At 36.7% G+C, this 13,796-nt stretch overlaps 1 protein-coding gene across 1 annotated transcript; it reads left to right on the top strand.

Annotated features, from left to right (window-relative positions):
- Nucleotides 1–670: 670 nt before the first annotated feature.
- On the top strand, nt 671–7,672 carry LOC145986989 (uncharacterized). Its single transcript, XM_083121452.1, has 4 exons — nt 671–753; nt 1,003–1,119; nt 4,472–4,505; nt 7,591–7,672. Exons 1-4 carry the CDS (start codon nt 672–674, stop codon nt 7,670–7,672), a joined length of 315 nt encoding a protein of 104 aa, XP_082977578.1. The 5' UTR covers nt 671.
- Nucleotides 7,673–13,796: the final 6,124 nt, after the last annotated feature.

Consider the following 13,796-nt stretch of genomic DNA (forward strand, 5'->3'; position numbering starts at 1 on the left):
GTTCTGTTACACCAACAAAAGCAGTCCATTCTGGCGGAATTCATGCAAGCACCTCCTACAACTAAGAAAGCCACTTCTTGAACCTGAATTATACAGTGCATTATATACGAGATATAATTGTTTGTCACTTTTCCCTATCAAAAACCAGGATGCACATTATACACGCACGCGCAGTATGCACACGTAAATACTGTATACAGGGTTCTTAGTGAAAAATAAAATCATCAAGAAAACTTATGTAAGTATTGACAACTCTAGAAAGGTTGTCTGAGATAAGAAATAAATATTTCCATAAATCACAAATGATTTTTCAGCACTGTATAATGCACAGGGTAAAGCCACAAAAATTTAATATTATTAACAGACTAGAGTTGTCGATAAATCTATCTATCTATTTAGATGCAGCCAAAGTTGTTTTTTTGTAAGTCCCTAGGAGTCCACTGTAAAGTACATTTCAATTTACATTTTTTATATTTTCTATTTTTATCAATATCTGTTGGTTTTCTGCCTTTTTAGACTAATAATTACTATGAGACTAAATGATAGTTACATGAAGTGAATGAAGAAGGCCTCATAAAGCAACACAAGTGCTTAGGCTGGGACTTAACCTGAAACTAGAGTTTAATTATACCTCATGTCTTTAATTTTGTTATTATTTATTATTCTAGACAATGACTAAATGGACAGTAGTTCTGGTTCTTCTCCTATGTGCTGCTGCTGCGCTAGCTGAGACATTCACGAACAATCGTCAAAGTAAGTTAGAAATCTTTGAGGCCAACTGCATACCTACATATACAAAGTGGAATACATGTTTCCCTGTTCATACCACCTTAGTACACAAGTCATAAGTGCTATGATGTGTTGTATAAATTATACATTATTTGGAACATGACTAAAATTTCCATTTTCTCACATGCTTTTTAGATAATATGAATTAAGGTGACTACGAACATAGTCCACATGTTTGAACTCTTCAATATAATTACACATTCTTCATTTCAGATAGAAGTGGCGAGCAATGCTTATGGATTACCTGCCCGGAGGACACAGCTTGCTTAAGGCCATTGTCTACCTCTGATGGACATGATGAGAGTGTCGTACAATGTATCAATGCACTAGGTAAGCATTTTTATAGTCTCTTCAGATTATGTCCCTACTTTGTTACCTGGAATTTGTTCATTGTTAAACGTTTTGCACATTTTTGTTCCAGAAATAAAAAGTTTTATTACCACCCTAAATTAGGTTAAATCATGTAACAAAAGTTGGGATTCTAGATTGACGCTGGATCCGGACATTTTAATTAGAAGCTTTTAACTAGTTTGTGGTTTTCTACTACTTATGCTCCTTTTTGTTAATCTTAAGTAATCAATTTCACAATATTGTTATGTTATTATGGCTAAGCAACTATCAAGCAAGGTGAACTATTTTGCCATAGTTTGCTTCCATCAATAAAAATACACTATCAAAAAACCCCATCTCATTAACATGTATTGAGGCCAATGTGACTGGCACTTTCCTATCATTCATGATAACATATTATGACGGTAACAAAAAATACCAGCTATTTTATTCAATTAATAAGATAGTAATTTGACCTTCACATTTATTCCTTGCATTATTTGATTAACGTATCATGATAACAAGTTAGATCATACAATTTAGTGAAATATACAATGGTTATTACTAATATTACACACACACACACACACAACTATTTACCCTGAACACAATTCTATTATTCGATGTTACACCTTTTCACAAATGAATTCTATGCACCAGCGGAAGTATTGTGTATGAATTTGTGTGGAGTGTGTATTTGTATATATGTAAGTATCAAAATATCTAAGTTTAACCACCCATAGTGAAATTCTTAACTGTTGTGTGCGAGTGAACTGATAATGTGACTGGCATGCTACCCACAATCACAGTGAATGCTCTAGTTTCATTCAGATGGACCAATCACAGGGTAGCACTACCTGACGTCACTTGCGTAAGTTTCACTTTTACCATGTAAGCTCTACCTGAAATACACACAATTTTTGAGAGCAGTGTCTTGGCCTCTTTTATGAACACTCTGTACAACAATTTGAAACAATATATAGTGCATGACTGTAGACATCATGGCATGGCACAGATGCCGGCATTTTTGCCCTGTGATATCCCACTTAGTTTCATGCACATATCTTTACTTACTTACTTATTTCCTGTTACTCTGCTACGGAGCATAGGGCATCAACGAAGCATCGCCAACGGACTCCGTTTCCAGCCATCTTCCTTATCTCATTCCAGGTCTTTCCTGCTTCACATATTTCTCGCTCTATTGTCCTTCTTCAACTCATTCTTGGCCTTCCTCTCCTACGTTGTCCTTATGGATTCCAGCTCAATGCTTGTCTCTATTGCCGATGGATCTTTCCTCAATGTGTGGCATGGCACTTCCACTTTCTTCTTTTGATCTGTATTGCCACCGGTTCCTCTTGAGGGCGTTTCCATAGATCTTCATTTGAGATAATATCTGGCCAACATATTCCCAGAAGTTTCCTTAGGCATCTATTTATGAATGTCTGTAGGTCTTTAGTAATTTTCTTTGTTACTTTCCAAGTTTCACCTACTTAAAGGAGAACTGACTTCACATTAGTTTTAAAAATTAGCAGCTTAGTTCTTTATTCCAAACTTTATATAGCTGAATAAATGCCACATTTGCTTCCCTAATTCTCGATCTAACATCATCTTCTGTTCCACCTGTATTTGTCACCAAACTCCCCAGATATGTAAACTCCTTTAACCTCTTCAATATTTTCCTCATTCAAGTGGAAATTTTCCATCTTTTTTACATTTGTTCTTAATGATTTCATCTTTGTACTATTTATCTTTAAACCAAATCTTTTCCCTTCCTTATCCAAATCTCCTAATTTATTTTCCATAATATGGTATATGTGAGATAGCAGATAAATATCATCTGCAAAGTCCAAGTCTTCTAGCTGTTGGGTGAGACTTCAATTTATACCTCTCCTTTTTCCTTCTGTTACCCTCTTCATTACTTTACCAATTACCATCAGAAATATTGTTACGCACACATTGAAGCTGTAGTTCAAACACAAAATACATAAATACCCCAAGAAAAATATTGTCCATCGCGAGCAACCACTTTCGCCCATCTGTCAGGCAAGTTACGGATTCCGTGGCGAAAGAAGTCCTCATCCTTTGAAGCGATCCAGTCAGAGACCCATTTTTCGATATCTTCTGAAGAAGTGTACCGCTGTCCAATCAAATCGTTATTCATGCAATCGAACAAGTAGTAGTCCGAAGGAGCAACGTCTGGTGAATACGGCGGTTGGGGTAAAACTTCCCATCCGACATTTTCTAAATAGGTTTTGACCAGTTTTGCGACATGTGGGCGAGCGTTATCATGTTGAAAAATAAGTTTATCATGTCTGTTCTCCCATTCTGGTTGTTTCCTGGCCAGAGCTTGCTTCAAACGCATTAATTGTCGTCGATAACGTTCTCCATTAATAGTTTCACCCGGTTGCAGCAGCTCATAGTACACCACACCTTTCATATCCCACCATATGCACAGCATAACCTTTGCACAGTGAATATCTCGTTTTGGTTGTGATGGACCTGGTTCACCTGGCTTCACCCAGGCCTTTTTTTTGTTTCGGGTTCTCGTAATGGATCCACTTCTCATCGCCAGTAACGATGCGATGCAAAAACCCCTTCCTTTTCTGTCTTTGAAGCAGCAATTCACAAATGGTTTTTCATCTTTCAATTCATGTGGAACCCAATGTGACATCTTTTGAATCATTCCCATGGCTTTGAGGTGTTTGGAAACTGTTGTTTGATCAACGCCTAATGCTTCTGCAAGTTCTTCCTGCGTTTGACACGAATCCTGATCGAGCAATGCTCTCAGTTCTTCGTCTTCAAATTTTTTTGGCTGTCCAGGTTGCTCTTGGTCTTCCAGGCCGAAATCACCACTTCTAAACCGTGCAAACCACTTCTGACACGTTCGCTCAGCTAGCGCATGGTCACCATACACTTCCACCAAAATACGATGACTTTCGGTAGCACTTTTCTGCATGTTAAAGTAATGAAGCAGAACACCCCGCAAAAACAGTTTATCTGGCACGAACTGCGCCATGTTCAGTTGACTACAAAATGCTGTTGTTGACGCGTCAATCAACTGCCCTATACTATGAACGATGCGTGCTGACAGGAGTTTTCAACGTATGTGTGGCTACACGGAACTGTGGGACGACACGCTCGTTACGCCATCTTTTGTCCAGGTGCACGAATTAATTCCTAGACCAAATACATCATTGTCTTACTCCTGAAATAACTGGTATTGGATCCGTAAGTATTCCCTCATGCACAACTTGGCATGTGGAACCATCATAGGAGTTTTTAATAAGATCAATCATATATGCTGGAATGCCATATTCTCTTACAATTGTCCACACTTTCATTCTATTTACAGAGTCAAATGCTTTCTGGAAGTCCACAAATATAAGGTACAGATTAGAGAAGTATTCCATACTCTGTTTTATAATAATACGCAGTGTATTTATCTGATCTATACAGGAACGTTTGCTTGGAAAGCCTGCTTGTTCTCTCCGGATCTTTTTCTCAACACATCCTTTAATTTGGTTGAAAATAATTCTACTTAGAAATTTACTAGGAACTGAAAGTAGTGTTATGCCTCTCCAGTTATTACAGTTGGTAATATCTCCCCTTTTAGGTACTTTTACTAATAAACCTCTTTTTCCAATCTTCCGGTATTGATTTTGTTTTCCATATTTTTGCAAAAAGTGGTTGTAATATTTCTATTGTCATCTCCATGTCTTCCTTAAGAATTTCTGGTGGAATGTTATCAATTCCAGGCGCTTTACCACTCTTTTGATCTCTCAGTGTTTTCTTAATTTCTTCTTTTGTTGGTTCTTTAGTAGTTATTTCATCATCTATTTCATATTCTGGCATTTCTTCCGGTATTTCAAGCAAATCTTCTGTCCTTCTATGGCTTGGTTTAATACTTCTGAAAAATGTTGTTTCCATCTATTGAGCTGATTTTCCTTATTTGTAAGGAGTACTCCATTTTTATTTCTCACTGGGCGATTCCGTATGGTTTTATTTTGAGACAGGATCTTTGTAATTTGGTATATTTCCTTCATATTTCCCTCATTTACTGCTTTTCCTGCCTTCCCTGCTAACTCGCTGGTCCATTTTCTACGATCAGCTCGAGCACTATATTTCACTTCATGATCCTTTCTCCTATATTCTTCTTGTAATTCTGCTTTCTTTTTCCTAGTTTTACACATATTCATCTTCTGCTTAGTGTGTTTCCTTTCTTCTATTATCCTCCAAGTTTCCTCTAACATCCAGTTCTTTATCTTAGGGTTTCTATATCCCAAAACTTCTTTTGATACTGTTGTAAATGTAATGCTACCCAAAACAAATGTCCAAAGTTATTTATTAGTTTGTATCTTACATGTGTAGTAGTTCAGTGCACATGCATTTATTTGGTACCTCTTCATCCATACAGTTCCTCAAGATCAGACTATTAATATTCTTCCAGAAAATTAATTACGAGACTGATACAGTGTGTTTGTTTTGGCTCTGGCCCGAAATGGCACATGACTGCAGATGGTGGGGCATGGTGCGGATGCTGGCATTTTCGACCCGTGATACCCCACTTATTTTTACGCACATATCTTTAGCATGCAATTATATTTATATTGCATAACAAGTATTAACCTGTGCTATAAGAGTTGCTCAAAGTGGTGGATAACTGCATTCACACATTCCCGGCATCTTTTGATGAAGTTGTGATTGACATATATATTCTGTTTGCAAATTTTCTTGCCATTGTTAGCCCAGCTGGATGCACACTGGATAAAAAAAACAAGAAAATTGTTTATTAAGTCTGAATTTTAATTGATTCAAAGCATGTAAATAATATCATCTTCAATGAATAACCTAAATTTATTAAGTTTGAACATTTTTATTTCATTACACAAAGATAAAGTTGAAAAACAAAATACTGTAAGAAGAGCATTTTCTGCCATAACGTCAGGATGCATGCTGGGTAAAAATGCCCAGAAGAAAAATGACAAGTACAAATGTTAATTGTTTTAAAGCAACTTGTTCTCATATTAATAGAAACGGAACTTACAACAATTACGGAAGAGGAACTTTTGTGTGTCAATCAAAATTTCATCAAAAGATGCCAGGAATGTGTGAATGCAGTTATCCACCACTTTGAATAACTCCTTAAGCACAGGTTAATATTCATTATGCAATATAAATATAATTGTCTGCATGCTAAAAGTATGTGCGTAAAAATAAGTGGGATATCACAGGTCGAAAATGCCAGCATCCGCACCATGCCCCACCATCTGCAGTCATGTGCCATGTGGGACCAGAGCCAAAACAAATGCACTGTATCAGTCTCATAATTAATTTTCTGACCTTGAGGAACTGTATGGATGAAGAGGTACCAAATACCTGCATTTGCACTGAACTACTATACATGTAAGATACAAACTAATAAATAACTTTGGACACTTGTTTTGTGTAGCATGTAATGACCAGGAAACTGAAGAATACTAGACAGATATTAGCGCAGGGAGTAAGCACCGAATACCATAAGAATATTTCATTTCAAGTGACTTACCTGAGCTCGACAAATGTTCCTTTTTGTCATCAACAATCAAACACTGTTACCACTAAAAATGTTATAAGGTCTACAAGATTTTAGACTCAAAGATTTGGTTGCATTATCAATTGCAGTTCCAACTAATCTATCAAATCTTGTTTTTCAAGTTGTTCCTCAGACAGCATAAAGTTCCAATTAACTTCAAGAGGTGAATACAACTTTCTCCACAAAAACAATTCTGCTGGACACATTTTTTAAGGTTTCGTGATAGACTATAATAAACACTTCCAATAATCTAAATAATAGTATTATCGGTAATAATAATAAAGCCACTGCATTTTCAAGCTTTGTGACACATTACAAATGTACGATATGTTACCCATTGGTGATTCTGCAAACATCAACGCTATAATCAAGTTCTTTCCCAACTCAATGCAGCACGTCAATATGCTCAATGATTTTGCTTTACAGAGGCATCCTATAGCTGTGAACTGTTCATACCATTGCCGAATGGAGTTTCCACTAGGCAGATCTTTACTGAACTTTGTTCTAAATCATAGTTGAACTGTTGTCACTCAGAGACTTGCATGAAATTCGAGGACAGCATATGCTGTTTGTTGCCATCTTAACTACTGCTGCACTCTAGTGGCAGGAGGCAGAAACGTACAACACTTGTAACAGGAAACAAAACTTTGTGAGATACTTGTCCTCTAACATTACATTTGAACAAATTACATCTAATACTATAGTTACAAATAATATTTGAAACGGCTCCAATCATTTGTAGACACACTGTATATTTTAATTTGAAAAATGCAAAACTAAAAATATCAATCTTTGAAATAAAACAAGAAGAGAGCTCATGAACACCTATTTCTTAATAATTTCGCTTACGACATTACAGGACTAACAACAGAAAAAAAAACAACTTGTCTTATCTTTAGGTCATATAGTCCTAGAAGATCGCAGGCCTGCCAATGGATGAGCAAAATGCTGGCGGTACCAGACCTTGGAAGAAAAACGTAACAATGTAGTGGTTTACTGAAATTGTGCATAAAAATATGCATCGACAGTAGTGTATTTGGGCCGTTTCAAAATAGTACTTAGTAGGTATGGTCTTTTTTTACCAATTGAATATCACTTTTTGACATACTTTGACAATTTTTTGTCGATGTTTTAGCGTTTAGCGATGTTTTAGTACAAATTTTTACTATACTCATTTTTCCCCCACTCGTACTTGGTAGGTATATCATGATGTTACGTGATACAACTTAACCTATCCTTTTTTTACGATTATTTAATTTTTTTACGATCCTAAGTGATATAACTTAACCTATCATTTTTTTTATTTATGCACTGTTTGAACGTTATTATTTGAGGATCATATTTTGTAGGTATTTTTTTTATCAATCGAATATAAGTTTTTGACATATTTTGACAATTTTTTGTCGATGTTATAGCGTTTAGCGATGTTTTAGTACAAATTTTCACTGCACTCATTTTTTTCCCTACTCGTACTTGGTAGGTATATCACGATGTTACGTGATATAACTTAACCTATCTTTTTTTTTACGATTTTTTAATTTCTTTTACGATCCTAAGTGATATAACTTAACCTATCATTTTTTTTTTATTTACGCACCGAACTAACCTACAAGGGGGACTCTGTTTGTTTTAATATTTCAGTATTATAAGGTTTTCACAAATTTTATATAACCTAAAATGTGTTGGATGTTGATTTTTAGTATGTGGCAATTTTTTATGAATTTTAAAACTGTTCCGTCACCCTCTCGTTCTTCACGTCGTAGGCGAAGGACTTCTCTGCAATCAGGATGACGCTGCATAGAGTATCGGCAGGCAGCGCGTCGTGGAACTCGCAAACACCCACTCTACAAAAATTCTACTATATGATCTTTCACTGGCTAAGCTAACCTACAAATAGGAATTGGCAGCACTGACTTATAAACCCACTGGGTCTTCTTGGCATGTTTTTTCATGATGTGTTGCCAGGCTATTGGGCATCTTGGCGTATACAATGTATATATTTTGAGAGGGGGGTTATAGCTTTTTATGCTGTACGAATACTAAAAACTTGACAGTGACAACCAACAGAGTAAATAAACCTACATGCAGAAACTAACAACACTAGTTTCTGACAGTGAATTTGAAATAAAATATTAAACAAAATACATGAGTAAGCACTGTGATTACAAATAATACCAGTGTTATGCCCCCCCAACTCCAACTGGGCAACTGGGGAAAATAATTGTACAACAATTTGTACCTAATTGTACAATACTTGTACCTAATTGTACAACATATACACAAACATAAAAAAGAGAGCCTTCTCGCAAGTTACTTTATGCACAATTTATATGATTTTACAACTGTGAAAAGAAAGCATGTGTTCCGTATGCACACATTCATTCTTATTTTTCGAAGTTGAATGAAAACACGTGTTTTTACGCACTCGTAATACTGACCTTGCCCCAGTGATTTTAAATTGCTTCCATCCGGTTTTTTTTTTTCTGTGCTATTTCCGCGTGCACGCGACATTCGCTTTCAATAGTTTAATGAAATACAGAAGGAGTGTTAGTTTAGCAGGTTCCGAGTTTACAATTTATTAAATTAAACAATAATTTATTAAATTAAACAATAATTTATGTAAGAATATACTTGTACTTACCGAACACAAAATAATAAAAGCACATGTGAATATTTGCGTGTGTTCATGTTATATGACGACTGAGTAAAAAATAATGTTGACTCCCCGAAAGATAAAAGTTTCTGGTTCGACATCAGATGCATGCAAATTTTATGTTTTGCTCTCCAAAATCTTGATTTTTATGTTTGTGCTATTTGTCATACAGCAGAGGAGAAGAGGGGAGAGGGGAGGGGAGGGGGTACTATTAGCGCCATCTATTAGCAAACAATAGAAATAAAAAAGTAGGGTCAAACTTTTTCAACACCCAAAAATTTTAAACGTCCTCGTTTAGTAATACGATCAGCAGAAGACGTTTGAAAGAGTACTCTTAGTCGAGAAAGCTAATTGCTAGGGCCCATATATTGCTAAAATGTTCTTTGATTTGCATATTTCTCATACCGCCATATGTTGTTCTAGTTGACTTCTTCCAAAAAAATGCTAATTAGCGAGAGTTAATTAAGCCAGGCAAGTAAAAGAAGCAAATAGGACAATATGTGGCGGCGTGGAAATATGTAAAAATTCGAATTAAAATTGGAGGATATTTTGCATTTTTTCCCTATAATGTACAAAACATTTACCGTACATAATCTTTTCCATTTACAACAGTATAAAATAAGAGGAACGTGTGACAATATCCATATTAATTAGGAAGGTATGTCGTATGCTAGGTTAGCTAATTGTGTCTTCACTGTATAGAGGAAAAATGGAAAAAGAGAGCTCTACAAAAACTAACGCTCTTAACAATATTGAATGCCCGTGAAAATTATATATAAATAAGGCATAAACGTATTATCTGCTTTCATGTCAGATTTTCCCGACCTGTGAGCTGTAGTGTTTAGGCGACAAGCGACGTGCTCTAATATGATACTGTTGACAATATTGTACGCCCCGAGAAAATTATATATAAATAAGGCATAAACGTATTATCTGCTTTCATGTCAGATTTTCCCGACCTGTGAGCTGTAGTGTTTAGGCGACAAGCGACGCGGTCTAATATGATACTGTTGACAATATTGTACGCCCCGAGAAAATTATATATAAATAAGGCATAAGCGTATTATCTGCTTTCATGTCAGATTTTCCCGACCTGTGAGCTGTAGTGTTTAGGCGACAAGGGACCTGCTCAAATATCATACCGTTGACAATATTGAACGCCCCGTGAAAATTACATATAAATAAGGCATAAGCGTATTATCTGCTTTCATGTCAGATTTTCCCGACCTGTGAGCTGTAGTGTTTAGGCGACAAGCGACGTGGTCAAATATAATACTGTTGACAATATTGTACGCCCCGTGAAAATTACATATAAATAAGGCATAAGCGTATTATCTGCTTTCGTGTCAGATTTTCCCGACCTGTGAGCTGTAGTGTTTAGGCGACAAGGGACCTGCTCAAATATCATACCGTTGACAATATTGTACGCCCCGAGAAAATTATATATAAATAAGGCATAAGCGTATTATCTGCTTTCGTGTCAGATTTTCCCGACCTGTGAGCTGTAGTGTTTAGGCGACAAGCGACGTGCTCTAATATGATACCGTTGACAATATTGTACGCCCCGTGAAAATTATATATAAATAAGGCATAAGTGTATTATCTGCTTTCATGTCAGATTTTCCCGACCTGTGAGCTGTAGTGTTTAGGCGACAAGGGACCTGCTCAAATATCATACCGTTGACAATATTGTACGCCCCGTGAAAATTACATATAAATAAGGCATAAGCGTATTATCTGCTTTCGTGTCAGATTTTCCCGACCTGTGAGCTGTAGTGTTTAGGCGACAAGGGACCTGCTCAAATATCATACTGTTGACAATATTGTACGCCCCGAGAAAATTATATATAAATAAGGCATAAGCGTATTATCTGCTTTCGTGTCAGATTTTCCCGACCTGTGAGCTGTAGTGTTTAGGCGACAAGCGACGCGGTCAAATATAATACTGTTGACAATATTGTACGCCCCGTGAAAATTATATATAAATAAGGCATAAACGTATTATCTGCTTTCGTGTCAGATTTTCCCGACCTGTGAGCTGTAGTGTTTAGGCGACAAGCGACGTGGTCAAATATAATACTGTTGACAATATTGTACGCCCCGTGAAAATTACATATAAATAAGGCATAAGCGTATTATCTGCTTTCGTGTCAGATTTTCCCGACCTGTGAGCTGTAGTGTTTAGGCGACAAGGGACCTGCTCAAATATCATACCGTTGACAATATTGTACGCCCCGAGAAAATTATATATAAATAAGGCATAAGCGTATTATCTGCTTTCGTGTCAGATTTTCCCGACCTGTGAGCTGTAGTGTTTAGGCGACAAGCGACGTGCTCTAATATGATACCGTTGACAATATTGTACGCCCCGTGAAAATTATATATAAATAAGGCATAAGTGTATTATCTGCTTTCATGTCAGATTTTCCCGACCTGTGAGCTGTCGCTCAAATATGATACCGTTGACAATATTGAACGCCCGAGAAAATTCTATATAAAATAACATACCTGAAAATTATATTCACAGTAGATTCATTTTTTGAGTTTTGTAATTACCCCAAGAAATTCTATATAAAATAACATACCTGAAAATTGTATTTACAGTAGATTGAATTCTTGAGTTTTTGTATTCGCACACAAGAAATTCTATATAAATAACATACCTGAAATTTTATTTACAGTAGATTGAATTTTTGAGTTTTGTAATCACTCCAAGAAATTCTATATAAAATAACATACCTGAAAATTGTGTCGCTATATACTAGACTTTTTGATTTCTGTGATTTTGGAGAAAGCAATGGCATCCACCACCAGTTTCAATCGTAAAAATGATAAAACTGAATGTGTTACTTGTGGGAAGCTAATCTCAAGGAACAATTTATCGGTACACAGGGCAAGATGTAGCGAAACAGGTTCGAGAATTAATCGTTCCTTGCCTTCTAAGAATTGTGCTCGATGCGGAAAGATGATTAGCATTACAAATTTAAGTAAACATCTCAAAATTTGCAAACCATCGACCGGACAAGCAACATCGAAAAGGAAAATCGATAATTCAGAAACGGAAGCTTCCACTTCCAAGCAAATTAAATTATCTAATGAACGCAAACCAATTAGATCTGCATTTAACGACCAACTACAGGATTTTTCAATTAAGTCAGAACCAGGTCGTGACATCCTTAGTTTCTTGGATGAAACGAAAACATCTGTAGTAAATATTTTAAAAGATAAACTTGAAAACAACTCTATAAAAGTATACGTTGTTCTGTTTTCTGAATACAAGAAAGTTGATGGCACAACGAGTATTTTTTATCATCGTACAAAAAACCAGACTCTTTATTTGGCGGACGTCGAAAATTTGGACAACTTCTATTATAAAGTTTCCAACGAGCTGGTTAAGAAACATGACGATTTCGAGGCTAAAGGGTCGGGATGGTCTCTATGTGGAAGTCCTCACACGTTAACTGTTTACGTGAACCAATTCTCGCCTCTTCGCGCTTCCAGCTACGTTCCTCTTCCACCGAACATTCAACACAAGAGGGCTGTGCTAAATATACAGAACAGCGATAACAAGTGTTTTCTCTGGTGTGTGTTGGCTGCACTGCATTCTGTTCATTGCAAAAATAATCCACAGTGGGTTGGACATTACAAACAATACGAAACCGACTTTCAAAGTGTAATGTCTGGCATCGAATACCCGGTGACATTGTCGGATATAACAAAGTTCGAAAATCGTACAGGAAAACGCATCGCTATTAATGTATATTCCTTCACGTCAGATAAATATCTCGTGCACCCTGTTAGGATAAGCGATATCGACGATGACGATGCCTGTGTAATAAATCTCCTTCTAATTTCAAACGAGGATGTTCATCACTACACGCTAATTCGTTCAATGTCTCGATTACTAGGAAGCCAAACAACCAAGCATGAACATTGCATCGAAGTTTGCCCGAGATGCCTAACCACGTTCGACGATCGTGACCGACGTGATCATCAAAATCTTCATAGTCGTCAAATTGCTCTGGAGAAACTTGCCGAACATAAAATTTATTGCGGTGACAACAGACCGGCTAGAATGTTGATGCCCGAAACGAACGAAGTCGAAGACTTCAAAATGCACAAGGCATTGTTGGAACATCCCGCAATCATCGTCGCAGATTTCGAGGCGTTCCTCAAACCACTCTCCTACTGCGAACCGGATCCTGAAATTTCCTCCACAACGCCGTACCAGCTTCATCAACCTAATAGTTTCGGCTATGTTGTTGTGCGACGCGATAAAATAAATGAAGCATATATATACCGCGGGCCAAATGTAATCGAACACTTCCTGGAAAAAATGGTGGAGGAGGTTGAGGTAATTGGTAGCGTACTGCTTACATCAAAACCGATGGCACCTTTAACTGAAAATGAACTTCAAAATTACAATTCCACTGAGGTGTGTCCGGTATGTGA

Source organism: Lepisma saccharinum, chromosome 4 (genome assembly GCF_977018435.1).
Source record: "Lepisma saccharinum chromosome 4, izLepSacc3.1, whole genome shotgun sequence".
Lineage (NCBI taxonomy): Eukaryota > Metazoa > Arthropoda > Insecta > Zygentoma > Lepismatidae > Lepisma > Lepisma saccharinum.

Excerpts from the sequence above, each read along its gene's own strand:
- LOC145986989 (XM_083121452.1), top strand. The coding sequence starts at position 672 with ATGACTAAATGGACAGTAGTTCTGGTTCTTCTCCTATGTGCTGCTGCT. Across the intron at positions 754-1,002 it reads ATTCACGAACAATCGTCAAA|ATAGAAGTGGCGAGCAATGC; the intron begins GTAAGTTAGAAA and ends TCTTCATTTCAG. Across the intron at positions 4,506-7,590 it reads TGGAAGTCCACAAATATAAG|GTCATATAGTCCTAGAAGAT; the intron begins GTACAGATTAGA and ends TCTTATCTTTAG.